This window comes from Bicyclus anynana, chromosome 24, assembly GCF_947172395.1.
Source record: "Bicyclus anynana chromosome 24, ilBicAnyn1.1, whole genome shotgun sequence".
In the NCBI taxonomy this organism is placed as follows: Eukaryota; Metazoa; Arthropoda; class Insecta; order Lepidoptera; family Nymphalidae; genus Bicyclus; species Bicyclus anynana.
The window spans coordinates 10,083,750-10,109,768 of record NC_069106.1 but is presented as its reverse complement, the minus strand read 5'-3'; the positions used below and the strand labels follow the sequence as shown (position 1 = coordinate 10,109,768).

Below are 26,019 nucleotides of genomic sequence, written 5' to 3'. Positions count from 1 at the left end.
CGAGGTACCAAAGCGGCGAAGTAACATGTGAAGCTGTATTACAAGAAAACGAAGAAACAAACAAATCATGAGTTTTCAAAAAATGTCTTAAAACTCAGGTTGTATGGTCAACGATCGTTGCCCTCGTTAAGGAAAAATTAAAGATGAACTTAAAATGTCTTGAATTGTTGTAGCAGACTTTTTTTGATACTGTAATGTTCAATTAGAATCAAGATTTTTCATCATTATCAATCCATAATCGGGTTTATGCTGAGCTCAAGTCTCCTCTGATGCTGAGCTCAGAATGAGAGGGATTAGGCCAATAGTCCACCATGCTGGACTAGCCCAATACGGATAGGCAGACTTCACACACGCAGAGAATTAAGAAAATTCTCTGGTATGCAGGTTTCCTCACGATGTTTTCCTTCACCGTTTGAGACACGTGATGTTTAATTTTTTATAATGCACACAACTGAAAAGTTGGAGGTGCATGCCCCGGACCGGATTCGAACCACACCGTCCGAAATCGGAGGCACAGGTCATATCCACTGGGCTCATATCAAGATTTTTAGATGTAAGTAAATTGCCGAGTTGTTGGTGTAGGCCATCGGGTATGTGCATTCCCTTTTCATAGCTAAAAAACCAACAATCTCGGAGGTTTATCGATAATATTCCACATTACTTAACATTGTCAAGACGATTTTTTTCGTTCCATAAAGAATACTAAAACATACAGCAACGTATGAGTATAATAGCTCTAAGCGAAATCATTATTCATTTCTGAGTAAAAGGGAACTGCACGCTTTGTTTCCTTTCTAAAAGGAGTAATTTGAAACATTTCCCCTGAACAAGATAAGGCGAATTTTCTCTAATAACGTACACAAATATACGTATGTATACGTAGTACGAGATCCGGTGTAAGAAATATATACCCTCATCTATTATTTATTTTGGATAAGAAATAAATAATGTATACTAACAATATAAGATTTTGTTTCATTGAATGCGTTAATCTACTGTTCCCATTTGAAAAAATTTTTGTGTGTTAGATAGCCCATTTATCGAGGAAGGCTATAGGCTATATATTATCCCCATTGTTCTACGGGAACGGGAAACACGCGGGTGAAACCGCGCGGCGTCAGCTAGTGGTGAATATTCACATTGACACGGTTGGAATTTATTTATACAACAAAAAAAAAATGTGCGACTGGATAGTAAGTATTAAATATATTTTTTTTATTATTTAATCTCCTTCCCTTATTGGTGAATTAAAAATCGTACCTACACTAGTTAATATATACCTAAAAGAATTGAAAAGGTTGCCTGCTTTCACACAGCAACTGTGGGGTTGCCAGATATAACCAGTAAAGTAATGTTATATAAATACCCTCATCAGTTATTTAGTCGTCTAATATGTCAAATCAAAGCCTATTTTATGCTTAATTTAACTGTATTAGATTGCCTATGATCTAGTTCATTGTTTTCTAGATTTTGTACGCAAAATGGTTCTCACCGCAATTTGATTAGGCAACCTATTTGCAATGTGTCATTGTGAATAGATGAGAGTATATATTTCTAATGTCGGATCTTAGACCATAAATGTTGAATACCATTAGGAATTCGAAATCAGAAGTAGGTACGTTTTTCAGTAAATGTTACGAAGAAATCCTGCCGCTTTTAATGGATTGAAATGAAAGAGCTCCGAATTAAAGAGTTTATGGTTGCAAAATTGGCGAACAGATTTTGATGAAACTTATTAAATTATTTCTTCATTCTTAATAACTTAGTTAATTAAACAAGTAGCTGGTTAATAAAAACAAGAACTGGTGGTACGTCTTTGCCGGTATGATGGTAACTAGCCACTGCCGAAGCTCCCCACCAATCAGACTTGGACCAATTAAGAAAACCTCAAATCGGCCCAGCCGGGGATCGAACCCAGGACCTCCGTTTTGTAAATCCAGCGCGCACACCACGGAAGCCGTGAAACTTCATTGATTAAACAAAATAAATCTATGGGAAACCAATATAAACACAAACAACGACAAAAAAGCTAAAAAAAAAAAGAAACAAAAGAAGCAAGAAACAGACAAGAAAATCTTTCTGTTGCAATGAAGACTCACCTGTACAGGCACCGTCCTTCTGACTCTTCTGCAACTTCGAGTGTAGTAGAACCGACGTATGTAAGCCCAGAAGAACTTGATGATCCTAGTGAACAGTTTGCCGAAGTCAGCCAGCACGATCAAGAACAGCGGTATGCCGATGATAGCGTAAACTATCGTGGCAACCCGACCGTACGTGGTTTTAGGAGCTATGTGACCATAACCTGAAAAGTTCAAAACCATTATTAAACAACGCATGCAAGAAACACAGAAAAGAACCATGACGAATGTGGAATTTACAGTGAAAATCAAAGACAAATATACCAGATATACTTTTAATAGAATACAAATTGTGCACATATTCCACGAAAATGCATAGTGAGGTTAAGTTACAGAATACAAAAACCATGGTGATCATAAACAATCAGTTTGCTAACTGTTTTGATGTATATCAAACTGTTTTGATATATATATATATACGAATAACAATGAAACTTTCATAATCATTGTTTAATTACAAATAACATAAATGTATTCGAATATGAGTAACATGAAATCACATAATATTTACGTAGAAATTTCATCTTTCTTATTCAATAAAAATGTCTTACCAATAGTCGTCACCAAGGTCATGCAATAGACAAACGAATTCATGAAATTCCAAGATCTCTGTCCACTGTAAGATGTTACTCCAGCCTCATGTGCTGTATGCAATTGATCCTCAAATTCATACAGTTTATTCCTAGCTAGAGACTTCCAATCCTCCTCTCTGAGGTAATGACTTCCACGCCATAGGCTTTCAATGAAGTCCCTTTTGACATTTCTTGTACTACACTTATAAGCATTTTCGAAGGATCCCTCAAAAGTTCTAAACATCATTCCACCTAAACCACACATTATAACAAGCAAAAGCAGATCGCAAATACATCTATTTCTAAGTGATGTTATTTTTGCACATTCTACATTATGTTCTTTCTTAAAATCTTGCCAATTAGATATAAACTTCCATCTTGATCGTTTCACGATTTTGGGTTTAATTTCCTCTTTATCTATTTTCTTGTCCACTTCTTTTTCAACTTTTTTGGCAAAATGTTTATCTGCTATTGATCGTTTTCTAAGCACTGGCTTTAGATCAACTTCAGTATTTTGGTCTAATTCTGATATCAAACTTTTGTCCCTCTCGTTTCTACTTTCTCGCTTACTTAATTGATTTAGTTTACGTGTTAATTCAGCCGATCTTTCAAGTAAATCGAACTCATACTCATTTTCGCTCGGTGATGAAGAATAGCAGCTTGATGTATACTCAGATTGACTCGCATCGACATAACCTGAACTATGTCTGCTGTATCTATCATTTTCTCCGTTTATTTTCGTCTTTGTTAAACCAGATAAAATTTCCTTATCGCTGATAATTTGTATAGTTTTTGGACATGATATGCCCCTTGTGTGACGTAAATTTACTGGTGTTTTATTGGGAGTTTTCAAAGTTTTACTGTACTGTCTATATTCAGACGGTAGTCGTGGATCATCTTTAGGTATAGATAAACTTCGAGCTCGTGCTTTTTGCAACAGTTCTATTATTTCGCGACTAGTTTCACTCATTCCTGTACCTGTTTTCTCAAGCTCTCTTATGTTTTCAACTCTTTGAATGGAATGAGATCTGTTTTCTCTTGGTGATCTATTTTTCCTAAATCGTCGCGGTGCTGCTACAACTTTACGTTTAGAATTGGCATCTTGTTGATCTTCACTCATTTCACTTTCGCTAGTTTTACTCTGCAAATATTATTATGAATAACTTTGATTAGTATATTATCTTCATTATGTTTTATATTAGAGTTATTTTTTCGTAATTTTATAATATTTCGTACTCCAAATATAACTTTAGGGAGCCAATTGGAAATATAATCCTATTATTAAAAGAATGATTATAACAATAAACAATTTTAAATAGAAACTAACCACTATTCTCGTCGATGATTTGCTTCTGGCTGGTTTTACTGGCGGCACTTTAGTTTGTGTTTCAGTTGATGATTTAGTGACCCCTTGTTTTACCACCACTGGCTTAGTATCAGACTTTCTACTAGGGGTCCTCACAACTCTTTCTCTTACTTGCACGACAGGCTTTTGATCTTGACTAAGTTTTTTACTTGGCGTTCGTTCGACTTGTATAACTTTAGTTACAAGCTCTCCGGGTGCAGGTGGAGGTCCTGATTTTTGTTTTACTTCTTTTTCTAATATGTGTTCCTCTTGCTTTATCGTTTCAACTTGTTTTGGTTTTTCTACCGTTTCCTTGTTGATTTCATCGGGATAAACCATTTCTTCTAACTTTTTTGCAGGTGTGGGAAAACTTTGTGGCAACTCTTTATTTGTAGGAGACACTGGAGGAGATAATGAGTTTCTAGATACGTTTTTATTTTGGGGTTCCATTGGTAGTGAACCTCTTCTATTTAAGCCTTCATCTTTAAGATTCAAACTGTAGTTGGTACTTAGAAGTTTATTTTCAGGATCGATAAAACTGCCTTTTCGTTCCAGATGACAAATTTCTTCTTTATCGGGTAACGCAAACGGTGATATACTTCTACGCCGCCTTTCAGTAGCTGCTTGAGCTCTAGCTACTAGTATTTCATCTGTATCTAAATCATCAGGATCTTTGGCATTAGCTTGCTCCTGAACTAAGCGTTTCATTTCTTCATATGTGTTATCAGCTTCAATTTCCCTCGAAGAACGTATTGGTAACGCATCTTCATCATCAGACGTCGTGTCTTCATGAGGAATATTAGTCCTCCCTGGTTCAGGGGTCTTTTCACGTTGTCTCGTGATCTGGCCGCGATTTTTTGATAAATTTCTCCTCTTCCTAATGGACATCGACTGCAGTTGTGATTCTTCTTCCATATCGACAGGTTTATTTTTAACGGGTGGAAGCGTTTCACTATTCCTTCGTTGGGGAACTTTTATTGTTAAAGCAATGTCACTGACGTCATCACTCATCCTGGAAACACAAAGAACACTGTGTTTAAAAATGTAATCAGTACTGAACAGTTGAACACAAATTGAATATGTATATGAAAATACACATCATAGTTTAACATTAACATATTTGGCAATGCGATGCCAATCACTTGCCAATAAAATCCAGTGTTGACAAGTAAGGCTACAAAATAAATACATATAAAATTGCGTACTCACCATTATTAAAAATCTTTCAAAACGCATTGAGATCAACAGTGATCTAATAAAAGAATCTATTCTTGACACTTCGCATAACAAATAAACAAACATTGAAATTGATGATATTGTATTGTTTTGTACAAAGCTATTGGTTAATACACTGTTATATATTGTTTTAAAGGTCCTAGATAACTGTTCGTGTATTGTTTCGTATGAAATGGATGTGGGGTTTTGTTAAAACGTCCAGAATGCGCGGCACACTGGCCGGGCGACTGGGCAGTGTTCCAAATTTGGAACAACCGTATCTACGTTTAAAGAGTATATACGTAGCGTGGTTAAAAATAATATGAACTACAGTCACCAGTCAGTTTGACCTGTACTTAGCACTATAAATATGCGATTTTGTATATTTAAAGAGGTCTTGGATTGTTGGTCGATTGATTGTTTGAACTGAAAATTGGGTACAATTGATTTATTTCGCTATTCTTCGTGAAAACCCTACAAATCCAAGTGTCACTCAGATCTGACAGACAATCTCTACGTACGTTACACTTCGAAACCAGAGCATTCTCAGATGTTGATCTAATAACGTTGAAGATATTAAAAAAAAATATCTACAATCGTTACTAATAAAATATTATTAAGTCTCGGTGTGTAATTTCAATTGAACAGCATTCCAGTAAATGCATACGAAAGTAATCTTATTACGAAAGTATATAAGACACTTATTTCAATAAAATGTATATTTCTTTATGTTTTGTCTGTATGTCTGTATGTTACTAATCTCTAAAACGGCTAGACCATGGATAGCTAATGTTGTAAGTAATAAAACAATTGTAACCGAGCCAGGCTAAAAAAATTTTACAAAAAAGTTTTTTTTTCAGTCATTTACTCCCGTATGAAAAATTATTACCAGATTTAAGTAAGCAAGAAAATTCACTGATTTTTTTCTTCTTTAGGGTATCCAACCCACATGACGAACGTTCCACCACACATAATAAATTCAAATCCTTATTTGAGCTTTTAGTTAAAAGTGTCATTCATGTAAGGAAGGCAATAAAGAAAGAAAGAAAATAAATTTATTCAGATTTAAAAATTACAAACAGTACCCTAAAGACAGCATGTCTGTCTGTAACCCTTAAAAAGAAAGGGTGTACAGCTCTGCATATGCCGTGTACTATATACAAGCATAACACACGGCGCTGATTTTCAGCTGAGACTCGTGTGACGTCACAGCTAACATAAAAAAAAATGTGAACAAATTCAAGTGAATTAAATTCAATTAAAAGCAGCAAATATGTTTAAAAATAATAATGCTTGTCTCTATCTACTCTCGCCTCATAACTACCTATTGAGTAACAATATAGAAAGAAAATTCAGTTTATATTTTCAAAGGAGTCTTTGTCTAATGCCACCCAAGCTTAGAGCATTATAGGATTGTGTCACAGGTAAGTATACCTATGCTTGTGTTCTTTTAAACAAAGAAACAAAATTACCTCCTCCCATTCTCTTTGAGAGCTTTATGCGAGTGCAGGGAAAAGAAAAACAAATAAAAAGACAATCTTTGTAGGTACATTCGCTAGGCGGATGGCAAATTAAAAAAACACTCTCAGCTTCACTATAATATAACGCCTGCCAGTTTTATGAACACAAATTACCGTTTAAATGCTCGCGTTTAAATTTGCTCTACAGATTATTGCAGGCGCTTTGAAATATTTAAACACTTTTTACAAAAACCGTACAAAATGCTTCCATTTCTCAGCCCAGAATATGGAAGACGTTGTATTGTAAGCCTGTGCCTCGGAGAGCACGATAAGCCGAACCCTGTGATTATCATTAACATCTGCACATCATCAGCCCTGCTGGACGTCCACTGCTGGACACAGGTTTTTGTATGGACCTCCAAACACCACAATCTCGAGCCACAAGTATCAAGTGCCTCTCTGTGACCCGATTGTTGTCGTTGGTTTCCGATACACTGGGTTGCCATCACAGCCAATGATTTTATACTATTAGATGTTTTATGTTTAAGAAATTAAAGGTCACGTGCGTCAAACGGTGAAGGATAAACATCGTGAGGAAACCTACATACCTGATAATTATCTTAACTCTCTACGGGAGTGAAGTCTGCCGAATGTGGGTTGTTAATGATGAAATATGTTACGAGCCTATAAAATCACACCACAAAAAGTGATCCGAAATCAGCTACTCCACTGAGTGCACACATGCACAATTTTGTGTGTCGTCAAGTTACTTACATTATTCTATATTTATATACTCGTATTTATATAGTATACACTACCAGAACACACAATTTGACATTGTAGACAATATTTAGGCGTTATTTGAAAAACATGTTGTTTACTATGCAACTAAATAAAATTAGGACAATTAGGCACTTCTGTACGCCCCAGTTTCGACACGCTAGTGACATATCTAATAGTATAAAATCTTTGATCCCAGGACCCCAAAAAACCCCAACTTCTATCCATTCTTTGAACTGTATCATTTATAACGTATCATTCACCTGATAGCGATTCTAAAATCTGATAGTGATTCGGTATGCAGGTAGATGTTATGACGAAGGCATTTGCTAAGAAAGAATTTCAATCAATTCTACTCCCAAGGGGATAAAATAGGGGTTGAAAGTTTGTTTGGAAAGTCCTTCATTCTCACAGTTACAGTTTTAAAAATTTGTTCATAATCATAAAAAATAAGAAGTATAACGTTATTCAAGAATTTTTAAAATTCAACCCCTAAAGTGGTGAAATAGGGGTTGAAAGTTTACATTGACTTCCGCACGGACGAAGTCGCAGGCGTCCGCTAGTCTTCTATAAATTAAAATAAAATAGTTTGCTCATGATGAATACATTACCTGACGTATTATGAATGTAAATTACCATTTACGCCCGAGTATAAAATTGCTCTTCACATTATTCCAGGCGCTTTGAAACTTTTAAATGCTTTTCAAAAGAGATCCGGTATTAAGTTTCCGGTCTTTGAAAAAAAAAGATGACTTATAAAACAATTTAGGTATTATTTTTGAACTACCTATTAAGCACTTTTCTCCCGCTTGCTTTGAGGTAGCTTAATTATTATTTAAGCTTTCAAATTATTCTCAAAAGAACTTAATAATACAAAGTTTTATTTAGCTTTTTCTTCTTTTTCTTTGTTCATAATTTTCTCATTTTTTATCTACGCTAATATAATAAAGCTGAAGAGTTTGTTTGATTGAACGCTCTAGTCTCTGGAACTACTGGCCCGATTTGAAAAATTCTTTCAGTGATAGATAGCCCATTTATCAAGGAAGGCTATAGGCTATATTATATATATAAAAAAATTAGGGATCCTTTCTGAAACTTCAATAATGTAACCCAAGCTGTACAAAAATTGTTTACATGGCGTGCGCTGCAAAAACTATTGATATTAGAGTAAAATAATGTACTACAACTTTGCAGAACACATCATTTTCTACAAAAATGTCGCGACATCATATCTTCTATATTTTAGCAGATATACCTACCTTTTGCACTTTAATATATTATTTAAATCATATACTAAGGTTTACGTCATTATTTACACAACTAAACTTAAATTCTTACCAAAACAAATTACTTAACAATCAAGAAGATATTATAAAGATAAGATTTGCCTTTCACAGTATGTTAATTAGTCGTATAGTTTCGGAGATAATACAAAATTTTTAAAAGACGAAAAAATGCCACTAAAAGACGCACCGCAGTTTCACCCACATAGTTCATGTTCCCGTAGGAACACGGAGTAAAAGCATAGACTATGACACTCGCAAATAACGTAGCTTTCTATCGGTGAAAGAATTTTCAAAATCGGTTCTGTAGATCCAGAGATTAACCCCCACAACCACACAAACACACTACAAGATTTCACTCTGGATTAACACATAGTCTACTTTTCATCCCGGAAAAATCCATAATTCCCGTGTGATTTTTGAAAAACTGAATTCCACGCGGATGAAGTCGCAGGCTTCCGCTAGTTGATAAGATAAAATAAAACAAGATAAACCTTACCAACTAAATTAATAAAGTAATTAATTTTGTATATTATTCCATAAAAAAGAAAGATTTTTTTTTTGTAGAAAATGAGTTTCCCCGAAGGCGGGCAATTTAAATTAAACTGGGGTGGGGGAGGGGAAGTTTGATCTTTTGTTTGATTTGAATTACGTGATTGTGAGCTTGATAACATTTCAAAACAAAGCGGTAGAGAGATAACTGTAACTGAACGTGGTAACAATGTTGATTTATCAAGAAACTGAAGTTTGATTTGCGTCGCGAACAATCTCATGAATAAGGCGCCCCTTGCCTTTGTGATAACAAATCTCAGTCTGCATTCGTAATTTGAACGATTGTTTGATAAAATACTATAAAATCAAAAATAAGTATAAGTAAATAAATGATTTTCTTTTTCTGCATCCGATTCTGGAGGTCGTAGGTTCGAATCCGGTGCGGGGCATGCACCTCCAAGTTTTCATTTGTGTGCATTTTAAGAAATTAAATATCACGTGTCTCAAACGGTGAAGGAAAACATCGTGAGGAAACCTACACACCAGAGAATTTTCTCAATTCTCTGCGTGTGTGAAGTCTGCCAATCCGCATTGGGCCAGCGTGGTGGTCTATTAGTATATTTATCAAATTTTTTTTTCCAGGATCCGATTTCTCCTGGATCCCATCATAAGACCCTGACGACAAAAAAAAAGAAAAAAAAAGTTTGTGTCAGCTCCGACGCACGAATGGAGTTTTATTCTTTCAGATCGACTGTCTGAATAAGTGTATATTGCCCCGCAGCATACACTGTGTACATCTCAATACTTACGCTTGAAAAGTGAAAGGTGCGCAACCAAGGAGCAGCAGGCTGCGGCGTGCATGCTGTGGCGGCAGCGTACGGTGAAAGGTGCGCAGAATAGATTGCACACAAAAACGTAACGCTGTCATTCGTTCATCGAATTTTACTGCCAAATATTTTTTCATACCGGGGGCTATATATGAAAAATATATAGCCTCATCCTTTTAGCAGATTCAGAGGTGATTACAAAAATAAGAAAACTAACGTCGAAGAAAGGTTATGATCCACAACATTTGTCAGGACAACTTAATCTAAATAAAATCAAATTGTAACCAAAATAAGACCCTAGAATAGCAGAGAATGACCTTGAGTGAAGTCACGCACTTGTGAACGATGTATGTAGGGTTAAAGAGGATCCTTTGACTGATATCAAACACTCCCCTTTTTCACTCAAGTCTCCCCGCCTATCCCAAGTAACCCACAAAGAATTACACAACAAGAGATGTGGACGGCTCGAACGCCACGAGCTCACTGAAGCCGTCCGTACCGCAAGTCGTTGCAACGTGGCGATAACACTCCTTTTTTTGAAGTCGGTAAAAAAAATCTTAAAATATTTTTTTTATTAAAATTACCTATAGTAGTATAAATAGTGCCAGCATAGAACATGGCATTCCAGAAGGACCAGGTCTTCTTATTGGTGTCGTTATTGTTGATGTGCTTCATGTACTCCGTGAAGCGCTGCTCGTACTCCTGCAGGTCTTCTTCTATCAGCTCCAGGATGTCTGGACTGTTCTGCAAACCCACAGAGTAACCAGAGTGAGTCTTTACAAGCAACGTAGCCGGTCAAACCTATTTAAAAAAAACAAAAGTCACGCGTCTCCTTGACAATCGTATATACAAATGTTTTTGATCAACGACGAAGTCTCGGGCTTCCGCTAGAACCGTACCTTATCAGCCGACGGACGTCCACTGCTGGACATTGGCCTCTTGCATCGACCGCCAGCATCCAGCGGCTCAGTGCAACCCGCTTGATATCCTCGGTCCACCTGGTGGGGGGTCGCCCAACACTGCACTTTTCTGTGCGGGGTTGCCATTCCAGCACCTTGGGACCCCAACGTCCATCGGCTCTTCGAACTATGTGGCCTGCCCATTGCCTCGCTGAGCTATGTCAGTGACTTTGGTTCGTCTGCGGATCTCCTCATTCCTGATTCGATCACGCAGAGAAACTCCAAGCATAGCTCACTCCATCGCCCGCTGAGTGACTTTGAGTCTTCTAATAAGGCCCATAGTCAGCGACCAAGTCTCGGATCCGTATGTCATCACTGGCAACACGCACTGATCGAAGACTTCGCTTTGTCTCGGGCTTTCGCTAATAACTATTAAAAATTACCTGTAAAGCGGTTTGATTGTTGATCGCGCTTTGTATTCTTGTGACGACGTCCCTCCTCACCTCTGTTAAGTTCTTGTCATACTGGTCCTCGTTCGGACCTGCAAATAAATCAATACATATCTATACTTATAATAAAACTGTAACAGGCCAAATTCTGTACATTGAAGATATTTTAATAATTTTAGTTGGAAGGTAATCGATATTGAAATCAAGATTTTTTTATATTTGTCTGTCTGTCTATCTGTCCATATAAAGACCGATTACACTGAAACTACTGAATGAATTCATTTGAATCTAAGCGCGATTTGAGACAATAATACGAAGAAGGATTATAGGATACTTTTTGTCCCTAATTTATAATTTAACCAGAAGGGGATGAAACAGGGTATTCTGCATACTTTGTAATTCATGAAAATTCAGTGTTTATATATTACTAGCTGACGCCGCGCGGTTTAACCCGCGTTGTTCCCGTTCCCGTAGGAATACGGAGATAAAATATAGCCTATAGCAATCCTCGATAAATGGGCTACATATTACTGAAATAACTTTTAAAATCGGACCAGTAGTTCCTGAGATTAGCGCGTTCAATCAAACAAACAAACTCTTCAGCTTTATAATATTAGTATAGATAAACCACGGTGTGCGATTTAGTTTGATATTGCATTATTATATTAAAAAAATCAAAATAACAATCATTTATCTCTCAATTTGGGTAGGCTCTTATGTACTCGGCAATATTATTAAAGGGCTATGTTGGTATATCCGGGAAAATGCACCTCGACCGGATATCCGGGAAAATATTACAATGTTTCCCGGTATAGAATTAGATCCTTTATTTATATAAAGGGTCTATTACAATATAGTATTTAGTAAGTATTGTTTCATCGTTGTGCTCGTCAATGAATTATTTGCTGTGATAGGTACATACGAAAATAAAATATACTTATAGTTTCAGTATATAAAAAGATCCTATAACTATAATTTAATACTAAATATTAAAATTACATATTTCATTGTTGTGCTCGTCTGATATTGTTTTGTGATAAATACGAACATAAAATATACCTAATTATTATAGTGTTGACGAGTACATAAATGACATGAAATTTTGTAATGTATAAATATTGACTTTTTATGTAGGTATGTTTATAATTATTGTAAAATACTGTAAATATTTGCACGCTGATATATCGGTAAATTGTGTTGGAATTTTTTTTCTATAGTGTAAGAACCATTGTAGCCCACAGTTTCAGCAAATAAATTACTATTATTATTATTAACCTAAAGGCTTACAGTTAAGAGGTACGTAAAAAAAATGTGTTAGTGAAAATAAAAACCATGTATTTCTATTTATCCTCATCGGTAAATCGACACCAAGACTTATAAACCATATCACAATAGCGAACACAACACCTGAAGCTTCGTCGTCGAGAGCGAGGTTGTTGGCTTACAGAATAGCCGCAGGAAAGCTGTTAAATGAACTCAAAAGTTGTTTTAACTGAATTTTACGTCCCAACCATGTTTCAGTGATAGTCATAACGGAGTTTTGAACTGCATTTAAAAACTTCGACGCTCAATTAAAAAAAAATATTATGGGCTTTAAAAATATAGTAATAAAGTTTGATTTGCTTTGGGGATTTGTAATCATTATTATTTTATATTATTTTAAGGGCTCACTACAGGGCTAGGCCTCCCCCCTTATAAGAGAGGGGTTATGGAACTTAGACCCACCATGCGTTTCAAAGTGGGTTGGCGGGCATTGGGTGATAATGTTTAATTTATTAACGATTCCGTAACTAGTACTAGTAGTAAATATAACCCGAAACAGGATTCGAATCCAGGACCTCGTGGTCCGGAAACCACATAGGTTAACCACTGGACCAATAAGCAGTTGGCAGATGAGTTGCAGTAGAGGCATTTGAGGATTTGTACATCAATACATATAAATAAAATTGAATTCTGTCTGTGATTTCAAAATAACTGAATATAGTCTGGCAAGTTCGTTGATGACACTCCCACGATATGCGGGCGACGGGGGGAAAGACTGCGCGTGTGTGTAATCGTGCGTGCGGGGAAGTGAGGTGCATCAGTCGTGGGTTTTTCATTCATCGCTTTTTCGGTATGGTGGTGGTACGACCGAAGATCTGGCTCTCGCAAGCCCTCATCCTAGTATATTCCTTTGTCGTGACGCATTTTCGTTTCATTAACTTTCAAATAATGACGACCCTAAAAAAGTTTCTCTTCATAAACATGATTCTCCAAAAAAAACACCAAGCACCAAGCCTTTTTCTCGGATTTTTATTATTATGAAAGAAAGAATTCTCGACGGTTTAAATATTATAATTAAATTAAAAAAAAAATAAGTGGTTCCAGTAATAGTTTTAGAAAGAGTAAAATAATGATGCAAAAGAATCTCTTAACATTCTGCTGCTGGGAGAGCTGTTGTCTTAAATAAGATATTGTTATTCATCTTAAAAACAGCACGAGGGTAGCGCGTTTCCACTGTAAAGGTAGCATCCGGTTCTTGGCGACCGCAACCGGGTCATACGACCCACTGCTTAGTATTTTTTTTTGTTTTTTATTCTGTACAAGTTAGCCCTTGACTACAATCTCACCTGATGGTAAGTGATGATGTAGTCTAAGATGGAAGCGGGCTTACTTGTTAGGAGGAGGATGAAAATCCACACCCTTTTCGGTTTCTACACGACATCGTACCGGGACGCTAAATCGCTTGGCGGTACGTCTTTGTCGGTAGGGCGGTAACTAGTCACGGCCAAAGTCTCCCACCTTAAGAAAACCTCAATCGGCCCAGCTGGGGAACGAACCCAGGACCTCCGTCTTGTAAATCCACCGCGCTCAAAACTGCGCTACGGAGGCACGTCAATATACTAGTAAATATTCTTTACTAGCTGACGCTGCGCGGTTTCATCCGCGTGGTTCTCGTTCCCGTAAGAATACGGAGATAATATATAGCCTTCCTCGATAAATGGGCTATCACACACTAAAATAATTTTTCAAATCGGACCAGTAGTTCCTGAGATTAGCGTGTTCAATCAAATAAACAAACAAACTCTTCAGCTTTATATATTAGTATAGTGTTAGATTTTTAATTATTTAATAATTATAAATACATAAGATAACATATAAAAACTCCTTCTCCCAAATAAATATTTTAATCTGTACTGTTTATTAATGATTAAGGTTTTATTCTGAGGTTTGGTGGGGTAATTGTCGTCTAGGACAAGAATGCTAAGTGGTTAAATAAAAGTGGTAATTTAAATAATGTATTAACCATCTAATAAAGTAACGATTTGTTTAAGAATGAGTAATAAGATATTTGGAATACAGTTTAATCATTTCAGCTTGTGTTTTTGTTATTTCAATTTTATCAATAGATAATAATAAATATCGTATGGCAGTGGAAATGGTGCAACCACCATCATCCGTCTCACGTCACGGTTATATTTCCTGTGAAAAATCCCCGCAAAGCCTCGCGGAGAGGGGTTTTAAAGCCCTCCCTTCGCCGTGGGATAATAAATGAAACACATTTTACTTGCCGCTACTACGTACTCGATAGACGCTGGATCTCTCTTGGATTATCTTGCAACGATTATAAACTGTGTAAAGCATTTTAAGCTTATTTCAAATATAGAGAAAATTCAGTATAATGTTTGAATTATGTTTACTTTAGCTTAGTTTAGTTCCTTAAGAATCGATTATTCATATGTCGCCGAGTGAGTTATTTGAACAGTTAGCAAAATCTACGTTAATTATTGTGATAATATTAGAATCAGGTTTTCATGGAATTGGGATTTAATTATTTACTGTTTAAATAAATAAGACTGTGAAAAATTGATTACGTGACTCCCGTCCAATAGCATTGTGTCCAATATGGCGGGTGACCGGTACGCTTAACAGAGTGGGGCACCTTGCCTCCACTGTAACCTGCTAGTTGAGTAACTCAGTTGTAATCGCGATCTCGGAATGGATTCTCGTCTTCCATTTGTTAAATAGTAATGGTGCAGTGTTAAAATAGTGATAGTGTTTCGGAACTTCAGTGGGTGAGTTAATAGAAGTAACGCCATTGCATTGTTAGTTAGTTGGCTGGGAGCCAACACAAGCGGAGCATGGGGAGTGTTGGTTAACTGTAGAAGACGTCTTTAACCCAACTGGATCGGTTACAAGTCCGACATTCGCTGGTGGTTGACTCCTTGCCATACGATAGTTAATCCTGGTTTACATGTGATAGTATCAGCGCTGTACTTGATCAATATAGAGGGTAGAACTGTAGTTGAGAGTTGAGTGATCGATTTGGTGATGATTGATAGTGTTGCTTTGTGTATCTGCTATCCTTGACACATAATGCTTAGAACCTGCTCTTAGACTACGGTTCCGCCAATATCAGAAGTAGAATATAGTCGATGCCCCCATAAATATATGAAAAGATAGAGCCGTGATAGCCCAGTGGATATCACCTCTGCCTCCGATTCCGGAGGGTGTGGGTTTGAATCCGGTCTGGGGCATGCACCTCCAACTTTTCAGTTATGTGCAAAGAAATTAAAATATCACGTGTATCAAACGGTGAAAGAAAACATCGTGAGGAAACCTGCATACCAGAGAATTTTCTTAATCCTCTGCGTATGTGAAGTCTGCCAATCCGCATTGGGCCAGCGTGGTGGACTATTGGCCTAAACCCTCTCACTCTGAGAGGAGATTCGAGCTCTGCAGTGAGCCGAATATGGGTTGATACCGATGAAAAATATATGGGCAATAAAATTCGATGAACGAATGACAGCTTTACGTTTTTTGTGCGCAACCTATTATGCACACCTTTCACCGTGCGCTGCATCCCACAGCGTGCACATGCGTATTATAATAAACACCATATTAACTGAGAAATGTCATGTATTTATTTTATATGATACTAGCTGACGCCGCGCGGTTTTACCCGCGTGATATTCGTTCCCGTAGTAATATGGGGATAATATAGAGCCTATAGCCTTCCTCGATAAATGGGCTATCTAACACAAAAAGAATTTTTCAAATCGAACCAGTAGTTCCTGAGATTAGCGCGTTCAATCAAACAAACAAACTCTTCAGCTTTATTATATTAGTATAGAAGGGATGTCAATAGGCACCGGGTGACATTTGTTATATAGAATCTCAATTTCGTATGTCAACATACGTCATACGTACGTCAATAAGTTAGTGAATTAGCCTGCTGGTAGGGTCCACCACCAGACCAGACCTGGGCTAGTTTAGAAAACAAAATCCTAAACTGTCCCCAGTTGGAAATCGAATCATGTCTGTTGAGAACTGCAGTACTACCAACTGTGCCAGAGAGATCGAAGAGCTGCCTCTGAAACTCTCTGGCTCTCTAGAAGCCAGATCAGGGTAGCCTCATCTAGCATAGCTTCTTCTCTATCCATCCCAGTGACCCTGCTGCGAATCTCACCAAACAAGAAAAACTAAACTAATATCCCGTACTGTGGCGCGTACGTACGGGAAATTTCGTTATTTTCATTTTAACACAAAATTACTGGACCGATTTTCATGAAAATTAAATGAAATCAATCTGAAAGTATACTCTTTCAAAGACAAAAAGAATTTTTAAATTTGGTTTTGAAATGACGAAGTTATGCGGTAACAAACATAATGAAAAAAAACATGCACTTTGAATTGAGAACCTCCTCTTTTTTTAAGTCGGTTAAAAAAACAATTAAATTATACAGGAAACGCCAATCGAAGCGCGGACTCTCAGATATTCAATTAAATGACAATAAAGCCATATCATGTGAGTAAATACGTCAGACACGGTGTGTGTAGCTGGCTTAACGGCTCAGGCGGCTCACCGGATACAATGCAATACAAATACGAGGACGCGTACGTAGAACGAGATAACTTGGACACAGTCTAACAATATCAGCAGGCCTAACCTAATATATACTAATATATAAAGCTGAAGAGTTTGTTTGTTTGATCGGAACTACAGGTCCGATTTGAAAAATACTTTCAGTGATAGATAGTCCATTTATCGAGGAAGGCTATAGGGTATATTAAATTTTCAAAAAATTTGGGATCCTTCCTGAAACTCCAAGAGTTGTACACTGAGATTATACATAACTAGCTGACGCCGCGTGGTTCCCGTTCCCGTAGGAATACGAAGATAATATATAACCTATAGCCTTCCTCGATAAATGGGCTAACTAACACTGAAAGATTTTTTTAAGTCGGACCAGTAGTTCCTGAGATTAGCGCGTTCAATCAAACAAACAAACAAACAAACTCTTCAGCTTTATAATATTAGTATAGATAGGCCTTCATTACGTTTGTTTGTTTTTTGATAAACTGGCTTTACAGCTCTAAGTTCTAGCCATTTTAAGCCTTGTTTCATTCGTAAAGGTACCACAGACAGTAAAACCAGAATAAGTATTGAACTTAATTCACCAATAAATAGTGAATTTTAAGCATGTTTTATACATCGTTTTACAGCTATTTATAAAGTAAATATCAATTTCAATTTGAGAAATTCTAAGTTGAATCTCGATTGATAGTTATAGAACTTAATAAAAATAAAAATGGTTTTCAATTATTATTTTATGAAACCCGACTCGTAATGAAAGTTTTAAGATATAACCAGAATAAAAGTGTCTGCAAACAGTTCCTCCAGTCATTAGCCTTCGAATAACGAAGTCCTGGGTTCAAATCCTAGAGGGCTATGAAATACTGAGCGTCATCAGTTGGTGACTGTAAACGACGCGTATTAATATTATTCATTTGCCACATGTTGTTATTATATATCTGAGTTTAAATAAAAGGCGAAACGGAACGTGTGTGGTAAACGTCAATGTCAGTAAAATCAAAACGTCACTCGTTGACAACCAATTTGAAAACCAACGACTCTTCCTTCACCCGAGCAACGGTCACCACACACGTATCCAAAGAAATAAGCCAATTTTACCAAAAGCTGTGTTTTTATTGAGCCTGGCCCTTACAGTGACATTACATCCCCGTGCCTATGAGAACAAGTTATTCGGCGCTCCTAACCCCGCCAACCCGCATCGGAGGAGCGTGGTGAATCAAAGTTCTATTACCCTATCCTATACAAGGCCTAGCCTGTAGTGCGCTGTTATAGACTGAGAATGATGATGAATTAAAAACGTTTTTATTTGATTTACTGTTAATCTACACTATGGTTCCAAGTTACGCGAGGAAAATGAGGGTACATGTAAAATGTAATTAACATGTGAGCAAAAACACGCGTCACAGCTCCAGCTTATGTGCTTGTGGGATAATTGTTTAGGTTTTACTTAAAATCGTCGTTTTTAGCCATGCTTAGGGTTCTGTACCTCAAAAGGAAAATACGGAGTAATAATATATCTTTATAGGATCACTAGCTAGAATCTTTGTTATTCGTATGTTTATCTGTCTGTGTATATCAAGACCCTTTATCTCGAGAAGTGAAGAGTTGAAATTAAAACTATATACTCAATTACTCAGTCCCTTGAAGCTGTAAAAGTTAAGTTAATAAGTATAATAAAAAAATAAATGAAAAAAACCCCGACTGCAATATAAAACCTGAGAAGAAAAAAACAAGTTCTAATCAGAAGTGTAGAAAGCAGTTAGAACAATGACGCTAAATACTGTTAGATGTGTTACTAGGTCATGAAAAATTAGGCGCTTAAAAGAGCAAATTTCCACAACTCAATGTTAGTTGTGGTCAACAACGAACGTTATTTATACAAACATTACCCAAATATCGTCTACAATGTCGACTTGTGTGTTCAGGAAGTGTAAAAACTATGTATACATAAATAAATAATGAAATTAAAGACAAAATTGTGCATGTGTGCGCTCAGTTTTGTAGCTATTAGGATCACTTTTTGCGGTGATTTTGTAGGGACGTAACCGATCTATAGCATAAAATTATCATTGAGTTAGAAATCATTCAGGACCAATATTGGATAGAATGATTTTTGCAGATGTGGTCGTGGCCAGCTAGTGTGCGAATGCCTTAATGTCCGGTAATAAAATCATGTTTAACAACCGTTACAGTTAAGCGTGTCAACTAAACTGTTAACAGATAAGTGGCCTACATTCTATTTTAACGACTACACGATTAGATGACGATCACAATTTTACAGCACATGAAAGAGTTTTTCACAAGAAACGACTAAAACAAAACTTCCGTTCTAAATATGCTTCTACACATATAACATATTATGTATATAAAACGAAGTTTTTAGCCTGTCAGTTGGACATACCACAATCAATCAATCAATCAATCAATTTATTTATTTGCAGATACATGCATTATATGTACAGATCGATAGATGTAGATGGTAAATGTATCTTGCCAATTTGGCATGCAAATTATTTATTAAGTATTTAATGATTCAAATAACAATTCACATAATATAACGGATATAAAAGTAGTCTAATAACACGAAGAAGCGCTTAATATAGCGACCTTCAAACTAAAACATCCTCTTCCTTTTAAAAAATCAGTTTATAGTCGATTTAACTGAACAAAAAATAAATAAAAAAAGTAGTTTTTTAAGCGATTTATGTTCTGTGATCAAAATCATCAACTACTTATTATTTGTTAAGTAGTATGATTTGTAGTCCAGATAGAATCTTGTAATTTTGATCTGTATTTTATCAAAACAAAGTTCTCTTTTTGATAAAATTCCAGATTTTAGGCAGGGATCAAGAGCAGTCATACGACTAATTCGAATGTTCGACACTGCCCTGCAAATAATTTGTCGAATTACAGAGGTCCACTGTGATATTAGGTTTCAAACTTCCACTTTATAACAAGCACGATAGCTATACTAATAGCATTAACAACTGAGTCTTAGGGCCATAAATCATTTCTCTATATCTATCTCGCTTGCACTTATGGGTCTTATGGAGCCGTCTAGTGAAGGGTGTAACAATGAAAGACATATTATCGATAAGTAAAGTTTATTATCGTATCTTGTTCACAAAATTAAAAAAATTAACAATATTTGATTTAATATAATACATATTTCATATTATATAATTATTAACTAAATAAAATTAATCTTCATCTGAGTCTTCATCATCAGAATCTTCGTCTTCTGCCAAATTTATTATATATTAGTATCCATAGTGCGCAACGAGTAACACATGAATGTATTTATTTAATTGCAGTAAACACATTTATAGCAAAAAAAATACGCAATGCAATTACATTAGAAACCGACCAATCAGAATCGTCCAAATCATTATTGACTCATCATTAGCACGTGCGCAGGTAGCCGTTTATCGATAATTAGGGTGCGCAGGTAGGCGCGCTGCACATTCCTATCTTTTTTGACTTTTATGACCGGACGACTCAGATGATAATGCGCATACTATAATCATTTCGATTCATTTTCATTATTTCTTGCAACCCAACTGTGTGATGGCTATACTGCAGTGTGTCCCAGTATAAATAAACTGGGAAGATCTATACTCCCTCATTAGATGCTTGAAGTGGATTGTTCTATTAAGAGACTTATTTATGAGTTCTCATTGAGAGGAACATTTGTTATACACTTTATCTGTTTATCCTTATAATGTTGGACTTTTTATCTTTATACCTGATTTATTGATGTTCTCTCTGGCGCATAACTATGCTGCGGTTTTCAATACAGAGATCTTGGATTCGATTTTTGTATAGTCAATAGGCTAGTTGACACTGTTTTTAAAAGAGTCATAAATTGTTCATTACGATTCAGCTAGATTGAATATTTTTTGGGACATGAATACATAATAATTTTAATTTTTAAATATTTACTTTTTGACAATTTAGAAGCCATAATGCTGTCGGTCATAATGGTCTATTTTAGCTGTTTCGTGACGTCATGCAAACACTGAACCTTAACTAAACGAAGTGTTTTTTTTATTCTCTACAAGTTAGCCCTTAACTACAATATCATCTGATGGTAAGTGATGATGCAATCTAAGATGGAACCGGGCTAACTTGTTAGGAGTAAGATGAAATCCACACCCCTTTCGGTTTCTAAACATCATACCGGAACGCTAAATCGCTTGGCGGTACGCCTTTGTCGGTAGGGTAGTAACTAGCCACGGCCGAAGCCTCCAGCCAGCCAACCAGCCAGACCTAGACCAATTAAGAAAATTTCAATCGGCCCAGGATCGAACCCAGGACCTCCGTCTTGTAAATCTACCGCGCATACCACTGCGCCACAGAGGCCGTCTTTTATTTGAAGTCTGTTAAAAAGAAACGAAGAAAAGTGATGACAACATACTGCCGAGCGTGAGAGAAAGAAAATCCAGACAGCGGCGCCGTAACGCGTTACGTTACCAATGTTTACCGTCCCATAAGAAGTTATCACTTCAGAAAATATCAAATTGAATTTGTCTATTATTGAATTAGGGGAAAATGGAAAATATCAGAATATAGAGTAGATATTATTCTTACTTTGAATTCCCAATGTTGTACCAATATAAAATCAACTGAATATTTGCTTACATTCGGAAAAAGCTCGGTGTTATATGAAATATGGGAATATATTTTAATACAAATATTTGTGATATATGGTTTATGTGGTGAGAGGATATTTGTGCAATCTACCCATTTATATCTAAAACTACTAGTCTGATTTTTAATATAATGAAATGAAATGAAATGAAAATACTCTTAATAGTACACCGAAAATTGTAAAATGAATATAAAATAAATAAATTAAGTAGGTACAATAGGCGACCTTATCGCAATTTTTTTTAATCTTTACAAGTTAGCCCTTGACTACAATCTCACCTGATGGTATGTGATGATGCAGTCTAAGATGGAAGCGGGCTAACTTGTTAGGAGGAGCATGAAAATCCACACACCTTTTCGGTTACTACACGACATCGTACCGGAACGTTAAATCGCTTGGCGGCACGTCTTTGTCGGTAGGGTGGTAACTAGCCACGGCCGAAGCCTCCCACCAGCCAAAAATAAGAAGCTAAGAAGCGATCTCTTCCAGGCAATCTATAAATAGCGGAAGTAATATATAATCATATATAGGGAAGGGTGTACAATTTTTCATTGATGCATACAACTCACCAGATTCGCTGGAGTATACTAAAGAAATATTTAGGAGTAACAGAGAGATGCTTAACAGGGGCGTGGTTCATACAAGAGGAATTCATACATATCTAACAATGGAAGCGAGTCGCAGGGGTTCGCTGGATGCAGGTGGCTCAGAATCGTGATGTTTGGAAGTAACTACAGGCGCTTGGAAACCATTGGATCAGCTTCAGGATTGGATCAGATTTGGATCACACAGGAAATAAAACTATAAGAAATTGTAATTGTTATCAATTGTAAATTATAATACTGTATTTAAAAGAGCAACTGTTGAGTTTCTTGCCGGTATCTTCTCAGCAGAACCTGCCTTCCAAACCGGTGGTAGAATCTTTATAAATAGTCAACTGACGTGTCAAAAGTGCTTGTAAACTGAGCCTACTTGAAATAAATGATTTTTGATTGATTTTGATTGATTACAAAAGGCCTTTGTCCAGCAGTGTACCCCATCGACTGATATGATGATGATGATGATGATATAAAGAAAGCTTACACAGATTTTCTCACGGAGAAAGTCGCACACGACCGCTAGTGCTCGACAGAATCTGTTTTAAAATTAAACCGTAAAATAGACAATAACAGTGCAGTATATTGCTGGCAAAATATCGCAGAAGATAAAGATTTCAGCATTTAACCTACATTCGCTAAGGAAGTTAGAGATTACGTTCTTCTTTATGGCCAGCCGACTTTGCTTAGTGACAATTAGAATAGAAACTTATGGGCTTATTCCGTAATCTATATCTTATATATAAAATGTTCGTGTCACGATGTTTTTTTCTCATACTCTTCCGTAACGGCTAGACCGATTTTTATGAAATTTTATATGTATACTATACTAGCGGACGCCCGCGACTTCGTCCGCGTGAAAATCGATGTAAATTTTCAACCCTATTTCACACCCTTAAGAACCGATTTTGAAAATTCTTTCACCGATAAAAAGCGTGAAGTTATTTGCGAGTGCCATAGGCAATTTTTTTACTCCGTGTTCTTTCGGGAACAGGAATTTTAGTATATGATTTAAATAATTATTTAAATTACAAAAGGTACTATATCTGCTAAAATATAAAAGATAGATATATGCTGTTGCGACATTTTTTGTAGAAAATGATGTGTTCTGCAAAGTTGTCCTAGGTACATTATTTTATTCTAACATCAATAGTTTTTGCATCGCACGCCATGTAAACAAAACTTTTGTACACCTTGGGTTACATTATTGGAGTTTCAGGAAGGATGCCTAATTTTTTGAAAATATAATAAAGCCTATAGCCTTTCTCGATAATTGGGCTATCTATCACTGAAAGTATTTTTCAAATCGAATCGAAGAGTTTGTTTGATTAAACGCGCTAATCTCAGGAACTACTGGTCCGATTTGAAAAATTCTTTCAGTGTTAAATAGCCCGAGGAAGGCTATAAGCTATATATTATCCCTGTATTCCTACGGGAACCGGGAACCTCGCGGGTGAAACCGCGCGGCATCAGCTAATAGGTACTTGATGAATAACCATCTAAATATATAATTACAGTGTTTTGATGTGTTATCTTAACAAATCATTTAAATATGTTACTATCTAGTCAGTCACCACAAGCCAACCGAATTTCCTTGTAAAAACATTTAATTTCCAAACCGCGGACGTAAAAAGAATATAAACGAAACGAAACTCAAACGGAAAACAGTTAAATTGGAGCGATAAATAAAAAGCTGGGACGACACTTTTCCAATTTCCAAAACAACTTTACTTAAGTTCAAAGATCGGTTTTTATCAAATCAAATCTGGGCTCCCCAAAAGTCTCATTAGGCATCTTGTGAAAGTTATTAACAGATTAAAATTAATTGAAAGAAAATTACGAAATTAGTATGGGAATTAAAACCGAGAGTTTTAGCGGACATCAAAAAATGTTTTAATTTTTATTCGCTGAAGAAGGTAACGTATTTATTTTAGTACTAGCGGACGGCTGCGAAAAGAAATTAAATATCACGTGTCTAAAACGGTGAAGGAAAAACATCGTGAGGAAACCTGCATACCAGAGAATTTTCTTAATTCTCTGCGTGTGTGAAGTCTGCCAATCCGCATTGGGCCAGCGTGGTGACTATTGGCCTTACCCCTCTCATTCGGAGAGGAGAATCGAGCTCAGCAGTGAGCCGACTATGGGTTGATAACGGACGCCCGCGACTTTGTCTGCAATCCAGTTTTTCACAAATCCTGCGTGAATCATAGACTTTTCCGAGATGAAAAGTAGCCTTTGTCTCATCCAGAGTAAAATCAATTTCCATTCCAAATTTCAGCCAAACCGCTTTAGTAGCCGCAGCGTAAAGGTTACAAACATACACACTTACACAAACTTTTGGCTTTTATAATATTAGTGTGACTAGCGGCAATCCGTGTCTTCGTCCGCGGGTGCATCGATGTTAACTTTCAACCCCTATAACTTTCCTTATGTTTATACTTTCGCATGTTATATAGATAACTAGCGGACGCCCGCGACTTCGTCCGCGTGGAATTTAGTTTTTCACAAATGCCTTAGAAACCATGGATTTTTCCGAGATAAAAAGAAGCCTATGTGTTAATCCAGGCTATAATATATCTCAATACTAATTTTCAGCTAATTCATTTTAGTAGTCGAGGCGTGAAAGAGTAACAAACACTCCTACCATCAAAATCATAAGGTTTTCGTAAATCTCGTGATTCCAAGGATTTTTCGGGATAAAAAGTAGCCTATGTGTTAATCCAGAATAAAATCTATTTCCATTCCAATTTTCAGCTAAATCGGTTCTGTAGTTGCGGCGTTAAAGAGTAACAAACATCCAAGCAAACATCCATACAAACTTTCGCGTTTATAATATTAAGTAAGATTTAGTGCGGGCATATGGAACATGTCGGGCAGGGAAGGCGAGTGTTAATGCATTCTGGAAGGATCCTCTAAACCTACACCCAAGGTCACAAGTCCTGGGACCTGCTCGATGTGTTTCCTCTAAAACTAAATGATGGTACAATCGCTTGCTACCCGTCACGTTATGCTGCCATTGGCACACTTTCAGACTTCACAAAACGAGCCATAATTTAAAGTCATTAATCACCATGTCAATAAATCAAGTAAACTCTGTGAAAATCTGCGCCAATCAAGATTTTCATTTAATATTTTGACTGTGGATACAAATAATAATTTGCATATTATTTGCTTAATTTGATTGCTGTATTCACAAAAGGATATTATTGCGGCACGCGCGCTATATCGAAATAAAACTCGAAATATTTCACATTCGGTATAAAAGCTTGTTCGAACAGCAGTGAAAAGGTAAAATTTTTCAATTTACAAGAATTATAATATTTCAATATGTTTGAAGATTTGACTGTTTGTTTGTTTGCATTGAATAGGCTCCGAAACTACTGAATGAAGGCCTGGCTGGTAGTAGGTCGTTAAAATAGGCTGATAATGATGATATTAAGATGAATTAGCAGACG

The 26,019-nt window shown here is 36.4% G+C and overlaps 1 protein-coding gene across 2 annotated transcripts in view; it reads right to left on the bottom strand.

Moving 5' to 3' along the window:
• Positions 1-26,019, bottom strand: part of LOC112054902 (TWiK family of potassium channels protein 7) — a 48,321-nt gene that overhangs the window by 2,296 nt on the left and 20,006 nt on the right. Inside the window, exons 1-4 of one of the 2 annotated variants that reach the window (XM_024094845.2) lie at positions 5,265-5,507; positions 4,038-5,067; positions 2,690-3,851; positions 2,100-2,302 (exon numbers count right to left, since the gene is read on the bottom strand). In XM_024094845.2, the coding sequence (XP_023950613.2) occupies positions 2,100-2,302; positions 2,690-3,851; positions 4,038-5,066 (2,394 nt within the window). In that variant the 5' untranslated portion in view covers position 5,067; positions 5,265-5,507. Of the gene's footprint in view, positions 1-2,099; positions 2,303-2,689; positions 3,852-4,037; positions 5,068-5,264; positions 5,508-10,696; positions 10,857-11,454; positions 11,553-26,019 lie in introns of those variants that run through there. The other variant, XM_052889048.1, reaches the window with a different exon arrangement.